General features: G+C 42.7%; 1 protein-coding gene across 4 annotated transcripts in view; it reads right to left on the reverse strand.

The window, feature by feature from the left end:
• Positions 1 to 18629, reverse strand: part of magixb (MAGI family member, X-linked b) — a 71546-nt gene that overhangs the window by 37312 nt on the left and 15605 nt on the right. For all 4 annotated transcript variants that reach the window (XM_019865240.1, XM_019865239.1, XM_019865242.1 and 1 more), the window contains exons 2-3: positions 14901 to 15190; positions 8038 to 8154 (exon numbers count right to left, since the gene is read on the reverse strand). In XM_019865240.1, the coding sequence (XP_019720799.1) occupies positions 8038 to 8154; positions 14901 to 15180 (397 nt within the window). In that variant the 5' untranslated portion in view covers positions 15181 to 15190. The remainder of the gene's footprint in view (positions 1 to 8037; positions 8155 to 14900; positions 15191 to 18629) is intronic.

Below are 18629 nucleotides of genomic sequence, written 5' to 3' on the forward strand. Positions count from 1 at the left end.
GAAAAAAGCTTTTCCCTCCTCAAAGTCCAGTCTGCCTGACTTAGTAATCATTTGAACAAATCAAAACTAATCAATCAATCAAAATTGAGCTTTGTTGTAATCGCAGCATTTTGTTCTTGTCATGAGTCCCAGATCGAGAGCACAGGCATCAACAAACAAAAACTTTTATGCTGTTCAGGCTCCCAGTGATGCAGGCAACTCATTTAACAAGGCCTTTTGATTCTGCCAGATCGATGGGAATTGAATGAAATATTAATGAGGCACTGTGAAAGTCTTTCTATTGCCGTTGCAAAGATGGAGCGTTTGGATGATCAATGATCTGTCATCACAATTGACCTTGACCTGAAACGGGGCAATGAAACAACAGCGCTGCATCATTACAAGACCACTGAGGTAAGGCGCTAAAACAAACTGTTTATAGTGCTGTTGGATATCTGGCAGTCGGACAAATCTGCTAAAAAAACAAAAACAAAAAAAAAAACAAAAATCTGTTTCGTTTACCGCTGCACCTGCTATACACCTCAGTTGACCTCCAGACGAGTCATTCGTCTCCCAAGACAAAATCACCCTGAGCCTGTCCCGTTCTCCCACGGGCGCACATCTGATGTTGGAGCCCAACACACAGGCAGCCAATAAAAGTGATTAATGTGCCGCTGTCCTGGCAGCAGCTCGCCATACAGAAAGGAAGAACTTGGCAACACACACACAGACTGCTCGGTGGACACGTGCACTGGACACACAAACATGAGTGATCATCATCAATCCCACCAGTCTTCCTGAAGCTATTTTTGGGTGGTAACAAGAACTGCTGTACATTCTGTAAATTCCAAGTGCTGACAACAAAAGTTATTTGCAGGGATTTTTATGGACAAAAAACACAAAACCTCCAGACCCATTTTTTAAAAACGGGGCAGAAAGGGCAAAAGTACTTCAGTAGAAGTATATTTAGATGTCAAACAAACAAACAAAAAATGGTAAAAGTAGAAGCACTGACACAACTTGCTTTGTGCCTAGGAAACAGGTCAAATGTGTACACCAAAAACAAATGTGTGCCAACAAAATACTAAACTGTATAGTATATCATGCACATAAAATATTAATTTGTGCCCACAAAATAGATAAAACATTGGTACGAAATCTTAATTTGCACCTATGAAAAATGTATCCAGTAATGTGCACAAAAAAAAAAAATGTGTGCCCAGCAAGTAGGGAACATGTATGCACAAAATACTAGTTATCTCCAAAGAAATACTGTAGGTGCACAAACTATATACATTTGTGCAGAGAAAATCCTAATTTGTGCCCTTAAAATCAGTATAGTGTTTGCACAAAATATCATATTGTGTCTACAAAATAGGTAAACTGTGTGAACGAAATGAAAAGTACTGTGTAATGTATAAGTGCAAATGATTAATTTCTGCCAGCAAAGAAGGTATAACATGTAGCCATTTCACGTCCGTAATATTTGGCCTGAAACAGAGTTAAGAAAGATGTCGAAGGAAATGTGCAACACAAGGCTCATCTTTATCACCGTCTGCTCCTGCCCTCGGGCTTATTAACACTCTTCCTGATCCACCTGCTGATACTGTCGCTGATTATAATGTTTACATTCTGGCTAGTCTTGCAGCTTGTGCTTGCAGAATATATCAAGGTTGTTTTCTGCTTTTGGGAGGTAACACCCATATGTGCTCGCTTCCTCCCCCATTATGAACTCGGCTATAGTTCCAAATTGGTACATCTGTAGTTTGTACAGATGTTTTTTTTAAATGTATGAATAGCCATGCTTGCGTGAAGAAATGGATTAATAATCCTGAATTCATGTTTGAGGGTAAACGGAAAGTGTCATTTTTGTTCGGCACCTCTCGTTCACCTGAGGAAACGTCATCAAATGTCAGTATGAAAGATGTCCTTTCTTCTATTTTTGTTGCTGTCAAATTTCAAAATGGGTCAAATTTGACCCAAATAGCACATAAGGGTTCAAGTCCGACAACAAATCCCCATGACGACATCTGACGTGAATAATTCCGCTCTTCCCCTCCGGACAAACACAACGTCTCCAGCTGATATGGCACAAGTCTGGCACTCATTATCTATGAGCCCTCCTAAGAGATATATATGGCATGTCAGTGCCGACGGGGGGAGTGCAGGAAGGCTTTCAGGACGATTATTGACATCTTCTCCATCCTCTGACCGTCCCCGTGGATGCTACGTGCCGATCCTCTGGGACAGGAGTGTGGTAGAGATTGATGAGGTAATTACGCAAAAGTCTGTCTCAACCGGCAGACAAAGCTGCTCGTCAAGATCATTGCACACAAACTGCTAATGACGAGCGTCGCAGTTGAAAAGGCCACAGACGCTCTCTCGATTTCTCTCTCGCTCTCATGACGACAGCGCCTGCATACGAAAATAACTAAATGATGATGATTCGTATCTCAGACTGTAATTACAAAAGTCTTTTATGGTGGAGAGGTGAGATGCCCAGGGCCTCCAGATGATGACTTTGCTTCAGAATCGGGTTCACGTGTACAAATTGCAGCGATGTGGAGGCAAACGTTGAGGAGGTTGCTTTGAGGTTGCAGACGGACCGCAATGGAGGTTGACAACAAGTGTTTTGTTGTACCGAGTACCCGAAAAATCGCATATAAGCACATTAGGTCACGGATGGTCAAGTCAAGGTAAGTACAGTGGCGTTGTTTGATACAAGTGACCCAACGTTTGCGATACAAGCTGTCATTCTGTCTCGATGCAACTGCACTCACAATAAGCGGATATCAAACTGTTTTTCTAAAAAAGACTTCAAGATGTTTGTTGCCATTCCCAGTTGAGGTTTACTGTCAAACTAAACATAAAACATAAAGAGAATTACAACTTTTAAAACAACCCAATAACTTTGCCTGAAGAATGCTCTTGTTAGCTCAATGATAACACACTACAGAAAAGGCCATTCATTGACAGGGTAAAAGATAGATAGCGTTATAGCCCTGTATGCCAGCGGTCCCCAAAACGCCAGTGTGCGGCCAGCGACCAGTCCATGGGATGTCTGGCCCCAGGCCGCACAGAGATAAACCCTCACATGCACCGCCATCAACCCTCCCCCGCACCGGCAATTACCTTCGGAAGGTGGATATACGTCAGCTCCTCCCACTCTGCAATTATCCGCCAACAAGAGAATATACGTCAGCAAATCCTTACACCAGGCCCCACCCCCATTGGCGATTATCTTCCGAAGTGCATGTGTACCACCCCCGCCCATCGGCGAATGTATGCCGGTACGCGAAAATCATGTACTTGTATGGATCGGTCCATGCCGGAAAATAGGCTGCAGAAAAAAAGGCTGCAGACCATTGCTTTAAGCAATGGATATTTGAAGACAGATGATGGAGCAACATATACTCACAGGCATATGCTATATTTCCTCTGCGAAAGGCGGCTCGTCTGATTGCAGCGTGCTGAGTCACTTTCATCATTTGGGTCTGTATGACTATATTACACTGTATCTGGTTGACCAAGGCAGGCACACCAGAAGAGGAGCAGCACAATGAATTGAATTTTAGCATTAAATCATGTACAAGCTGTTTGATCCTTTATATTCTCCTGAATTGTCATTGTTATTGCTTTTACAACATAATATTGTGTGCATGATTCTTTATTAACCCTTTCATGCACCAATAATGATAACCTGCAACTTGATAACATGGTAGGCCGTCCACTGTACCTGAAAGGGTTAATTTTTTATTTTATTTTTTGTGGAAGGCCGGAACGGATTAATGGCATTTCCATTCGTTTCAATAGGGAAAGATAATTTGAGTCAGAGGGCAAAGTTAACTTGCATCTCAAGGCACCAGTGTACATTTTCCTTCAACAACGTCATTTCACAACAGTCGCTTTTCCGAGGCCTATTTCCCCAAGAGTTTATTTGTAGCGTAAATGTATTCGCTTGATTCTGTCATTCATTTCCATTTTTATCCACAGAGCCTTTGTAATTCTATTTTCTGGATCAAAGCACGCTGTCTCATGACAAGCCTTCAGGGAAGGAGATGCTCTTAAAATAGCAGACAGGTACAAAAAGCACACCTTCAGGAAAAACAAACAGGATCAAATACTCTGAAGGACTGTATAATTACTCAAGCCTTTTCTTTCCTTTATCCAGTCACTTGTGAGGCTCACGGGGTTGAGTGAACATGTCGGCCGTCCATTCACATTCGAGAGTGCTCATTAATGTCATGGGTGAGCTGGCAGTGAACACATACTGTGCAAACAAACAACCATTGACACTCACATTCACAACGATGGACTATTTGGAGCAAGGGTGTCCAAACGTATTCTTCCTATTCCTTAGCTGAATCCCATCTCCTCAATCGGAACCAAACCAAAAGCGTGACAATACTTCAGGATCATTCATGTGATATGGTCACAAATTGGACCTTGACACGAAGCATAAAGTGGAGGAAACTGTATGATCATTATTCTCCACAGAAATTCTATTAATATTTAAAGTGTCATTTTACTTCTGTCACTGCAAGTTATTGATAGTAGTAGCGGCAGTCCCCATCATTCGCGTCCCCCGGTTTTACAACAGCCACACTTCTAACATGGCCATGTCAAATGTTGTTTTAGTATTTTTCACAGGCCGCTAAAAACAGTTTAGCGTCTTAAACAAACCTTGGTGCATGTGTTTGGAATGTGGGAAGAAACTGAGTTCTCGGAGACAATCCATGCATGTACGGGTCGCCTTTATAACGGGATAAATTTCTCGTTTTACGTTGATAAATTTCACTTTTCAATGTGAAAAGTTTTCTGATATGATGTGAAACGTTTGACTTCTGCATTCTTAAAAACAAAATGAAACAATTCCTGACGGTCCATGTCACTAGCGAAATCATGTTTGTGCCTTACAAATCAAATTTACCACCTATGTAACTATTATATAACTACATTTGAACTTGATAATCTATTACGGTACATAAAATTATCATGATAAAGGGCTCCGGCCTTCCTGTGTGGACTTTGCAAGTTCTCCCCGTGCCTGCGTGGGTTTTCTCCGGGTACTCCGGTTTTCCTCCCACATTCCAAAAATATGCAACACTCTAAATTGTCCCTCGGTGTGAGTGTGAGCATGGATGGTTGTTCGTCTCTGTGTGCCCTGTGATTGGTTGGCAACAGGTTCAGGGTGTCCCCCGCCTACTGCCTGAAGACGGCTGGGATAGGCTTCAGCTCCTCCTGCGACCCTTGTGAGGATAAAGTGGATCGGAAAATGGATGGATGGGTCTCATGATAAAACATGAAATGCATTATGTAATAACCTGATCCTGAACTTTTTTTTTTCTGGTGTGGCCAGAAATAGGCTTCCGTGGGCTTCCAATTGAGGGATATAAACGTGCATGGTAATGAGGTAATGTGAGTACCTCACTTCCAGTTAAATTTTGGATCAGAACAAAAAAATAAATGAAATAAAATGAAATTCAACCAGGTGACTCGGCAAACAGTGGGGCACTTGTACTGTATGTCAAGGTAAAATGTTACTTGCATGAAATTTTTATGTTTGAATTACGCTAAAATATATCTTCTCCAAATAAAGTTAAGTTCTCTATTAAAAGCCAATCTTCATTTTTTTAAATTCCCGCTCCTGTAATTGCAATAAAAAAGTGACAATTCAGATAATTCCCGTAATTTTGCAGTCCGACTACCCCCTCATCTACCATTCTGCCCTTCGAGAGTGTAAATAAAACTAAAAGACTGAAAGAGGAGCAACATACAGTACAAAAGGTCCTGAAGAGGGCCACAGTGAGCCAGTGATGAATCCTCTCCTGCTACATCAAGCCCAGCAGCCTCATCCTCAAAGAGAATCCAAGGAAATGTGACTTCTCTATGAGCACTTGTGACAGTTCCCAAGCTGTCCCGGGATCAGGAGAGCGTGCGTGCATGCGTGGTATCAGCATGACAACAACAGAATCTTACAGCGTCATGTCAACAGATCAGAGGATTAGGCCTACGCACTACTTGGGGGGGCTCAACCAGCCTGGTTGTCACTACATGTAAAGGAAAGTGTTTGGAGGCGAGGCAGGGTCAGCCGGGGCGCCATTCTGGTATAGTATATGGCAACATTGTCACCACATTGCCAAGCGGGTGTGCGCAAACGAGTAGTGGGAGAGCTTGTTGTACGTTAGGGGAGATGATCGGCTGCTTACTGCGTCACATGACCCACTTGCTGTCCTCACTGGGAGGATTAGAAGACGCTCTGTGCTTCCATAGAAAGGTTAAGACTTCTGGCACACGAGGTGGTCTATCTTGTCCACCTAACTGGGAGAAAAATAGAAGCGGACGTGCTAAAAGGGAGGGAGACAAAATGGGGCGGGGGGAGAACCAAGTCATCTGTTATATCCCCCCCGGCCGTTCCCAGTGATGTCATACATTAGAGGAGATTAGGATTGCAACAGATGTAGTACAACTAGCCGCCTTTGGCTGCCATTGTACTTTGTACATGATTTCATTTATGAGCATCCAAATTACATTGCCTGTGCAACCGCTTTCCCAAGGGGCTTACACAAAGACAGTTCATACACAGCTTTACAGCCACTTCACAAAAAGAAGAAGGAAAAAAAAAGTAGCCTGGAGCAATGGGTGATGACTGAAATGGGGAGACAGCCTCTGAGAATAAACCAGTGCAAAAAAACAAAAGTTGCCACGAAAATGTTCCAAATGACCATACTCTTTGACATCGCTCTACTGCTGTGGTTGTGACATGTCTAATTGATTTGAACAAGCTAGCTCTTATAAGCATTGTAGGAGTATCTTTTTTTTCTTCTTATTTTATTTCATTAATGCTTAATTTGTTTACTGTATTTAGTTACAGAGGCATTCGGAGAACATTGATTAGTTGATTGATTGACTGATTCGTACGAGGCAGGCACAGTCAAGGGTTTTATTAAAAACAGTGGGGGGGGGGGGCATCTGTCTTTGAACAAGATGTATCGTTTGCAGAAACAAAGAGCAACAAATGTGAGCAGATGTGACACACCGGATGGCAGCAAAGGAGACAGGAAAGAAGAGGGACGCAAGGAGACCATCTTGAGTCTTCGCCAGGAGCTGAACCTGCTGCAGACTCTTTTCTCGACACTGTCACTGTTTGGCTTTTACTATTGCCTATTTATATTTTTTGTAATTGTTATGTTAGTCTTTTTACTTTATTAACTTCTGCAGAAGACGACATGACATAAAAAAGACATACAGTAACTTGAGAGAGAGGCATCAGGAATGACAAAATTGCTTACTGTTCAAAAAAAACCCACTAAAAGAGGTTAGGTGATTTTTTTTCAGTTACCATTAGCTAAATTAGCACAAGTTATGGAAGCCCATTGTTTTGATGGCATAAAAGTTGAGCTTACGCTAGCTAGCGCTTGATTAACATCATGCGACATGAAACTTTAGGTTTTACAAGCACCATATAAGTTAATAAAAGAGTAAAACTATTTCATGAAGAGATTATTTTGTATTTTTTTGTAAGTTCACTCGTTTATTTTTCTGTGTAGTTGATATTTCAACTGGGGTGGTTAAAATCTCAGCACAGTCCTGTTACCAAAATTGTTTTTGATGTTATACTGTATGTTCATTAATTTTTTTTTTTAATCACTCTAATTTGTTTGGTGTCATCATGCTTTTAGTTTAATTGTCACGTGACTACAATGTTTTGACAAAATCTAGACTAAAGACTCAATCTTGTGACTTTCAGTCCACTCACATGACCAGTTTCAGCACAATGGAACAAAGACTTTAAAAAAATGTCAGTTAACTGAAATGGGACAATACATAATTTGAGTAGTTCAAAACTCTGTGTGTATTGTCAGATTTAGAGTTGATTTGAAACATTTGAAATGTATTTTTATTTTTGGAAGAATTACAAGAAGCAAATGTCACCGATTCAGTGTAGAAGACTTTTTATGTACAGTCGGGTGGTAATAGGGCCTGGAAATAAAAGGTGCTGCATATAGAGCCACGCATAGATTGAAGGCAAGATGAAGAGCATCAAGGTGGACTTACAAGGTACAGCTCGGAGGAAAAGGTTCTCTCGGATGACCTGCTGAAGTGTACTGTCCACCGAGCCGGGTGTGAAGCACTTACTCAGATACAACCTGAGATCCTTGCACAACGTGGCGCCTGAGGGAAGGGCAAAGAAAACAAGCAGGGTGTCAAGAAAAAGAGAGGAGGTAGCACACACATCGAAAAAAAATCACAACCAGAGTGATGAGATGTGTATTTGGCTAAGAAGACGACCAATCAGGAGTAAATTGGTGTGCGCTGCCGCAACACTTTTAACGGCGCTCGGCTTAATTTAGCATTTTAGTGCCTTGACTGGTGTATTCGCACACAGCCATCTCGCTCTCTACCACCTCGCATTGCACCTGAGAATCGCATGCGTTTTCCTTGCTCCCTCATGCATACCAAACAATCTCCTGAAGTTAATTGCCGCAGACTTCACAACTGAGGCTTTCACCGGGGGAGGTAGAGCCAATCACCTACGCCTGCAATTCATCTCTCTGATCACTTTCTATCATCTCAAGCGCTTTACATGCTCTGTTGACAGGCTGCTTGGCCTTATTGATGGACTGAGCGCATCTCCGAGCCTGTCAGTCACACTGACAGACGACGCTTGCCCTGCAGGCTGCCGCTGCGTCTTGCCGTCTGCTTTTGGTGGTGGCAGACGGAATTCACTGGGCTATAAAAAGAAATGTCAGAGTGCTATATGCTTCCAAGTTGAGGAAGTCATCTGCATGTACAGTATGTGAGCGCATGTGTGCGTGTGTGTGTGTATGTATATAGATAGATAGATAGATAGATAGATAGATAGATAGATAGATAGATAGATAGATAGATAGATAGATAGATAGATAGATAGATAGAAACATGGACATATAGAAACATGGACATAGTAGGATTAGTTGACCCTATGTTATGATTAGTAGTATGTGGTAGACACTGAATCCAAACTTTAAAGAAAAGTCGAGTGTTTTTTTGTTTGTTTTTTTACTTGAGCTGTAAAAGGCTGGTATTAAGGAACAGGAATTCACCAAGAATTTCCAGCATGATCTCCAAAGTCTCCTGTCCAGCGCTGTTGCGAGCCACGCATTGGTAAGTTCCTTTGTCAGCCATGCTGACGTGCTGGATCCTAAAGGGTGACGTGTCCTTGATCCCAACAGGAAGACCATTGTGAAACCAATTGACCTCTGGGCTCGGCTCCCCCTGGACCACACATGGGAGCGTGACTGTTTGTCCCACCAGGGCTTTCAGTAGCGGGGGTGCGGGCTGAATCCTGGGCTTGGCTAAGGACAAAAGAACAACCTTGACACGTGTAGATAGATCGATAGATATCCAACCATCCATTTTCTAATCTGCTTATCATCACAAGGGTCGCGGGGCGTGCTGGAGCCTATCCCAGCTGTCTTCGGACAGTAGGCGGGGGACACCCTGAACTGGTTGCCATCCGCGCTCACACTCACACCTCGGAACAATTTAGAGTGTTCAATCAGCCTGCCATGAATGTTTTTGGAATGTGGGAGGAAACCACAGTACGCGGAGAAAACCCACACAGGTATCGAACCGTGCACCTCTGCACTGTGAGGCGGGCGTGGTAACCCACCCGATCACGATGCCGCCTTCAATGAAAACTTCAAAAAATAAATAGCTCCCTTAAGATTTCGACAGCAAATCAAGTTTTCTTCGGTCTATCCCTGAAAACATACTCGAAAACATGCATTTTGCAGTCAACCATTGTAGCCATTATTTAAGTAATGAAATGTTTATTAAGACAAGTATATCATTAAAGGATGGCACTTATACGAGCTATAAAAGATCTGCTACACACTCAGGTCATTACTGCTGTAAATCAGTTATTACCCCAAAATAACCTTCAGCACAGTCAGCACCTAATGAAGCTGAACATCATTTGTTTTAAATTTTACTGCCCCAGCTCCTACTTTTCTTTTTTTAATTACAGCGCACCTTTTTATATTTCCCACGAATACGTTTGATTTACTAAGGCAGTTTCTCAATTGCATGCTTGTCCATTCTTAAGCCCTTGTGAAAGGTCATCAGTCGCAGCCCAAGTACTGTTCCAGTTGAAAGTACGAATAAAACAAGAGCGGATGGTTTACCCGGATGTTGTTTTTGTCAGCTAGCTTAAACCAAGGGTGCATCGGGTGGTTTTTGTAAAGGCTTGGCTCAGAAAATATCTCAAAATGCATTTTCTGCTGCTATCACAGAAACATATCAGAGTTCTAGGGGAAGTTCACAAGTATACGGCCATTCCAATTTATAATGAGACTCGCCTTCTTAGTAGAACATTGACACGTACGTTCTTCGTAAACGTGTACTTTGCGTGTTCACGAGACCGTACTCTGCGTTCCTCATCTTGAGAAACGACCTCAAGCAAAAACGTAGTGGCGGGTGTTTCGCTATTAACTGCTCTGCTTGATTACCGTAAGCATATTTATCTGGATTAATGGGGCCGAGGGAGGCAAGCTGAGGATGTTAAATCGCATGCTGAACCATTGCTCTGAATGAGAGAGCTCTAGTTTTGATTTGGTTTTTATGCTGCCATGATAAGGAACTTGTTGTTGGATGCTACTCACAAAAACATCAGGGATAGTCGGCTTTTGGGTGAAACTTCAGGAACCTAAAACACATTAGAAACTTGACTCATTTGGGATTGTTTTCAGCCCCATTGGCCATGACATTCTTTGGCAGCGCTTGTCACTGTGCCCCTTCATCGGCAGCCTGTTTACAGCAGATCCGTTCCTGACTCCCTTGTCACGCTGGGCCCTTTGCACTACTGCAGCCTTTTGGCCGAGGTATGTTCTTGAGCAAAGAACATCGGCGCAATTTGGCTTCACCGTTTGTCTACGATGCTGCAACCGCAAGGAGCTTAGCCTCAGAACGGAGCCGGCCCCCCAACATCCACCCGGCGCGGAATGCATCCCGGAGGAGGTATGGAGAAAGACGAGAACCGGCAATTGAAGGAAGTAAAGTTAGGCAAGAAAGACGACTAAATGGAAGAGGACAAAAGTACAAAATAAATCTGACAACTTACAAGTTTTAGTCCTTGTTCAAAATAAATTGGAGTGTGAAATAATTACAGTTTTAGCTGTTAACTGTCAAGCTTGACACTTAGAAGTTGGCAAATGTAGAGAACATATACAGTGGTAATTAAATGCTCTATGATGGCTGTACTGCACTCATCAGGAAAAACAGACCTTGTTAATACATTGAAAAAATAATAATATAATAGTAATTATTATATTTTTCTCAATCAATGAAAGCAGGCAAATGTGTAACAAAAAATGACATGCACCAAACACCGTAATGGAGAAAGTCATCGTACCGCCCAACGTGAGTTAGAAAATAAATGAATTACATTGACAACAAAACACTTATAATGTCCTCTAAGCATTAAGATAAACCTTATGAACATACACAAAATCATAAAAATGACAATGGGCATATGAGAGGATGAACGTGGACGCAATTCAAAATGAAAAACGCTCTGTCAGCCATGCAGGAATTTAGTGAATTCATTTTGGGAGGAACACACTAATGGTGCACTAATAATGCACTCTAAGCAGCATGAATATAAACCCTATAACCATACGTCTACTTATAGAAATGACATCCAATTGGGAATATGTGCGGATCGACCTGGATGGAATTGAAAAGAGAAGAGCCCCTTTCTGCCATGCCCAAATTAAGTTCATAAACATACAGTATATGTTGGTCGCAACACGCTATTAATGCTCTCTTTGCATGAATAAAAACCTGATAATCTTATTCGTTACTATGCGCCAAATACCTGAGGCCTGTCAATTCATTTAAATCCGGGCTGAAAACATTGTTTACTGCAGCACTCTCTCCATCCTTTATTTTCTTGTTTTAATCCCCACTTGCACGCAATCTTTTCATTTATCTAGAATGATGCTAGTTTTAATCTTTTTAATGTAATTATTTGAGATTTTATGATGATTTTTGCAATGTCTTAATATTTTGTTCCCCATTCGATTATACCTATAATGTTTTATGGAAAGTGCGATGAATTGTCTCACGTATGAAATGTGCGATGCAAATAAACTTTCCTTGCCTTGCCTTACAAACTAACTTAAACTCATAAAACTGGCATAATGGGTATAGGAGAGGATGTGGATGGAATTCAGAAGAGGCGAGCGCTCTCTCAGCCATGCAGAAATTCAGTTAAAAAAAACAAACTGATACATTTTGGGGAAAACACAATGCATTCTAAGCCAAAATATAAACCTCATGAACATAAATAGTTCTCTCTCTAAAAAACACTTGTCAGCCATTGGTATCAGCGCCATCTTTATTGGCTCCCATGGCAAGGACTGAGTACTTGAAAATAATGGTATTGAAAAAACCAGCAGGCCTCTCTTCGCCTCCTCTTCATCAATACCGTTAATTGTCTTATCATAAACACACTGGCTGTGCGGGGATAGCTGGCCAGCAGCTAGCTGGAGGCTGGAGGTTAACAGCAGCTACAGAGTCAGAGTGGCGGCGTAAAGTGAGAGTAACACAAGTCTCTTTGTCTCTCTCAGAAGGCAATGCTGATGAATCTTAATTACTGTCTAAGGTTTTATAATTATAGATTTAAGTAAATACGTGTACTGCTGTAGTCTTTGTCTCAAATATGTAAAGTATAAATGCTCTTTACATATTTTAAACATGCTGGTACCCACATACACTTACACGAAAATTCCGAGCAGGGGGGAGCCAACGCTGCATCGCGGTTTTTCACTCATCACTGCGATAAGTGAGGGAACACTGTACTATTATTTGAATTATTGTCGTTTTTGTTTTATGTCCATTTTGCTACAGTTGTGATTGCTGTTAAAGTGTCCTCGAAATAAATTTGAATTGAGTTGTCGAGTTCAAATGTAAGTTGGTAAAACTCATAACGGTGCCCACTACTTCCAGACTTGAGCTGAGTAAATTGACCTGATAGTTTGAGGAAGGAGGCACCTCATCCATCACTGTCAATGCAACACGCAGTTCCTCTGGCAGCGGCTGGACGAGCAGGCTTCCGAAATGATCATGAATGCGCCCGTGGCCAAATCAGCTATCAATCAAGGCGGCAAGGCCGCGGGGGAGCTGCGGTCAGGTGACACTCCGCTGACATATTATTCCGCTTCGAAGCGACCGCGGCATCCGTTAGCCGTGCCCCGTGTTGTTATCGTCAAGGACCCTTCCCAAATGACGGACAACTATATGGCACATCACCCCTGTCACGGGGTAGTCAGTCGTGACCTCGTCTGTGCACGCTGACCGCCGATCGCCTTGACACAGCCACGCTAATTGATGAGTGCGGATCAACATCGTCATGCTACAGACGGCGGATTTGGCCTGTGAGGGGGAGGAGAAGGAGTTGCAGTGGTGTAGAGCAACATTATGATGGATGACGGGTTGGACACCGGAGTGACGGATTGTTTGGGTGCAGTCTGATGAAACAAGGGCAATAGAGCACAACAGTCAAAGCAGGAAGTCAATAAAGCACAGAGACAGTGAAAACTTGTGCCATCATCAGTCATTTTTGTCCATCTTTTCTCCATTTTTTGAGGTGGGGGATTTGCCCATCATTTTGCTTGTGGCTTGTGATCGGTCGAGTGTGTACCTTGCCTCTTGCCCAAAGACAGCTGGGATAGGTTCCTGCTCATCCGCAACCCTCACGAGGCCCAACTCAGTTACCGATGCTTGTTGGAAAGCGGTTGTCAACGAGAGGGTGGGTGTGCGGATGACTGTCGACTGGAAACTGATTGGCATCGGGGTCAATAGATGAGTGTTTGAGGGGTACGGACTACCATTGTATGTCGGAAAGCTGTTCGAAGGCTTGTGCAAGGCTACGTTCACACTTTCGGGCGTGGTGCTCAATTCGGGTGTTTTGTTAAATCCGTTCATTTTATGTTGGACTGATTAACATTACAAAAACAAACGTGACTTCTAATGTGAATGAAATAAGTCCATGATGTGACATGCATGCACGATGTCGGGTGATATGCAAAAAAAAAAAAAAAAACAATTATCACATCGCACAGTTTTTACGGAAGTAAATATGGCTCATGACAGATTGGTAGAAAGCAAGGCTGGGGGGGGAAAGAATATTTTGGGGGAATGAGGCAACACATTTTGGTCTTCTTATTTCACGGAGATGTCGACTAAAGATAATGTCACGTCATTGCCGTGAATTAGAAATCTGTGCATGCGTCGTGCATGTGCGTGTGTGTGTGTGTGTGTGTGTGTGTGTGTGTGTGTGTGTGTGTGTGTAAGGGATTGGGCGGTTATAACCTTCCCAGCTGAATCTCCTGACGCCCCCTTGCCACCCAAAGTAAAACTGTCTAAAACCGCCCCTGAAGAGGTGTCTATAAAATGTTCAATAGGGTTGTCTTAGAGTGATTTAGTCAAACATAATGGCTAGCCTGCTAGCTACATATCATCAGTGCACCATCTATTTCACCATTAAAAAGTTACATCTGTGCCATTAATCCAAACAACGGAAAGGTCACTTATTTAGCCAGCTCCTCAACAATCATGTTAACGTTCTGAGTAATTCTGAATTTTCAAGACATCTACAAGGTAATTTTGTACCAATTTACTCAGTAAAATTTAAATTACAGGCCGCTTAAACAATTTACCCCACTTTACACATTCACATTACTGCGGTGCAAAGAAGGCGGCTGAAATCATCAAAAGCAGTTGACTCTGTTTTCTCAATCACTCTGCCGAGGTCAAATGACATGGAAGCATTCGTTTACAAGTGGCTGCTGCCACCCGGAAGTACTTGTGAGGTCATGGTGAAAAGATTGATTGTACGTTAGCTCACTGAAAACAAACTGTTTGCCCAGTCGTACCTGGTGACACGGTTTTGATGCGGACAGGATGGGGGCAGGAGTTGAGGACCCCACGTACATCGCCAAGCGTCATGCCCAGTACAGGCGTTCCACCAATCTCTAGGATGATGTCGCCCACATTGATTCCATCCCCCGGGGCGGCCGTGACAAAAGGAAACTCTCCGTAATCGGCCCCTCCTCCGACAGCCACGCCGAGCTCCCCCGACGAGTCGATCAAGGGGACGAAGGTATCCTGCATCCTGGAACGCCAGTGCAGCTTCCTCATGGAGGTCTTAGACATGGCAAATGAGCTGCAAGGAAGAGGAAACGGAACTTCAAGGTGTCATGTCAAAAATTGTAAATTGCATCAGAAATCTACCAAGGAGACTGTCAATTCCAAAAGATTCCTTAAACTTTATTCAGTGGAAAATGTATTATTCCAAAACAGCCTTTGAATTTTATATATATCTCCCCAGCCATCCATTTTCAACACATATCATATATGTATATATCAATATAAAATGCTATCTTTATGCTATCTTTGAAGTTTTAATTCTTCTCATAACATCCTGATATGGGATTTAATTTTATTTGTAAAATATGCATAGTTTTTATGAATAAAATATGGAGTGAAGAAATTAAAAATCATACAACAAACAGCTCCGGAGGCTCTATTTGTTTCTCCATCCATGACAACATGGAATGTGGGAACTGCGTCTGTATGTTTGAACACAAACACACGGCAGCACAAAGAATGGCTGTTCGTAACACCAAAACGTCCTTTCATGCTCGCTCCAGATCCGTTGTGTTGTTATGTAAACATATGCTCACATGGGAAAAAGCTGAATGCAAAGGTCTACACCACATTGCAAGATTCTATTGTTGTTGTAAAGCATGTTTTTCTTGTTTTCCCCCATCACAAAGGTGAGGAGAAAAAAAAAACAACTCAGAGGACGCTGCTAGGCAGATTTCATTGAGGTGACGGTGATGTAAAAGCTTTGTTGTAAAGCAGACGATATTCCTGCGTAACCTTGACACATGGGAAAATATGATAAATCAATAAATCATGGAATGACCAAAGGGACGGTTTGGAAGTGTTCTCCAAGGAAAAATGGGATGAATTTGGCAACTCGGTATCAATCTGGAAGCAGGAGTGAGTTAGTTGAACAGAGCAGGTGGGAAAATGAGCATCCCGTATCAATTCAAATTATTTTACCAGCAACTCTGCACAAAAAAAAAAGAAAAATCCACATTCTTTGGTTATCCCAGAAAAACCTCACCTAAAGATTATTTTCCCAATCTTTTTAGCCACCAAATTTACACTAGTGGCTCTATTTTCATGACCGTTGTAAATCCTGCATAGCGCGTGGTGTAAGTCAGAAGCAGGTTAGACCCGAATTTGGTAATATTGCAGACAAGCACTGGCTGGTGGATCTGCAAGAGGGGGGCTGCGCCACTGAGGGTGTGGTAACAGCCGACCTCAATCATGGCCAATCAAAGAGAAGTTTTTCGCCCACTTTTAATGCTGCGTGCTCGTCGTGCACTGAGAGTCTGGACAAGGTAGAGCACAAACAACTGTTTTTTGACACGGGAACAAAGGCATAGTGGCGTCCAAAACATCTGCGCCCGTTGACTCCAATCCCCCTGATGAAGTTTATTGTTATGTTTCAAACAAGGTAGCAATACATTCACATTCAAATAAACTTTGCTACACTTATTCATACAACAGCACCTCTGTTTTAGCCAGGAGATTAGCCATTATGCATCACTTAATCCCCACATTCCAATCCTCTTAGGCGAATGCGAGACGACGATGACCCTCGCCTATGAGAGGGATAACAAGGGCAGCGCTTTAGGGCCAGATAAGCCTGAGCGGCGGCACCCTGAAGGCTGAACGAAGTGCCATTAGACAGCAAGAGAAGAACACCGTATGTCTTATCATTTCTTCTTGATGGGCAGGAGTGACAGAATTGGCTGTTGGGGGTTGGAGGAAGAGATGAAAATGAGAAGGAAGGGTGAGAAGGACAGAGGGATGGGCTCTGGCAGGAGTAACACGAGAGGAGAGGAAAAAGACAAGTGCAAAGGTCACAGGAAGATGGGGAGGCGCCACTCAGCCTGGGCTTGGCGCAGGAAGCGACTGTTTGACCTTGGCCAACGCAACATGAGTCCAATTGGCAAATAGAGCTGGTCACCCAAAAAGCAGACGGCACACAAGCTGATTTTGTGGACGTACTCACACTTGGCCAGAACTTGGCAAACCTTTTACACCAAGTACGACCTAAAAATATCATGATCAACATTAAAATACAGTAGAGTAATAGGCCTGAGTATTTGGCAAACACGAGGTAGATTTTATTCCTAAAAATATTTTGATTATTATTATTTTAAGCTACTGTACCATTCTGCACCGCTTGAACTTAAACACTTCAATTGATGAGAGGAAAATACAAAACTGAACTTGAATGATTAATGGTTTAAAATGTATTGCACACAAAAGTTAGATGGGGAGTTTGCAACCCCCCCCCCCAAATATTTTTTGGTCACAATCTGCTCATCTTTAGCCAAATGCTTCAGAATTCAATGAAGGGCATTTCACAGTGCAGATGGACAATGACCCGAAGTTGTGAAATAGTTTTTGAGGGCAAGGAAGTGGGATGTTTGTCATAGGCAAGTCAATCACCTGATCGGAATCTGATTCTGAACTCGTAAATCGACTCACTTACAGTTTATCGCGCTTTTCTACCTCAGGTACCCAAAGCACTTTACACTGTTACCTCATTCACTGATGACGCAGCATCAGGAGCAACTGAGGTTTGGTATCTTGCTCAGGGATCCAACTACCAACCTCTGGGTTGGGAAATGACCAATTTACCACTGAGCCCTGGCGCCCAATAAAACTGAACTCACAAAACTGAAGGGAAATTGCCCCAAGCAACAACAAGCAGGAACTGAAGAAAGGTTGCAAACACCAGAGATGACGTCCAGCATCTGGTGATGTGTCAACGATTGCACATTTCAGGCAGGATGTGACGGCAAAGGATTTGCAACCATGTACACTGGAACCTTGGTCAAATGAAATTCAAAAGCAATGTCTGATTTTAAGTGGTTAATTTTCATTAAACGCAAAATAAACTTCAAGAATCTTAATCACACCCATGTTTGAATCTTTATTCAGATTCCATCAAGTGCGGCTCAATCCGGGGGTTGATCTGAAGAGTTCTCCAAACATCCGTGCAGTCGTCTGTAATGATGCATACGCTAAAAATAAAACCACTGATTGGTGCTGGGTATTATTCCAATCCTGTTGAGCGTACTCTGCCGCCCATCGCGCGTGTCTTGTGCCGACGTTACACGCACTGAGTCACATGAGCACTCGCTGTTGTCTTGACCTCATGCGTCGGATGGCACTTTAATGAGCCGCAGCCTGTCAGGGCGGCCCAAAAACGGACTCGTGCCGTCGTTGACACACACCCTGACATTGCCGCACGCTCATCTGTCAATTCAAAATCACTACACCGAGATGCCATCCGGAGGCGGACGCAGTGCAGACATGACAAAATAAATTCAATAATTGTAGCCACAATATCGATGGACTATGCACAAAATGTTCATTTGGTGGCCAACAAATACAGCTGTAACTTGAGATAAAAGTGACTTGAAATTGAAGTATGGCTTTTCCAAGATTGATTCAAAATAAATCATTTGCAAACATCTGCTTTGACTGCTTTTAAAACAATCAACATTCTTCCC

The sequence above is a fragment of the Hippocampus comes genome, unplaced genomic scaffold, assembly GCF_001891065.2.
Source record: "Hippocampus comes isolate QL1 unplaced genomic scaffold, H_comes_QL1_v1.1 scaffold124, whole genome shotgun sequence".
Classification (NCBI taxonomy): Eukaryota; Metazoa; Chordata; class Actinopteri; order Syngnathiformes; family Syngnathidae; genus Hippocampus; species Hippocampus comes.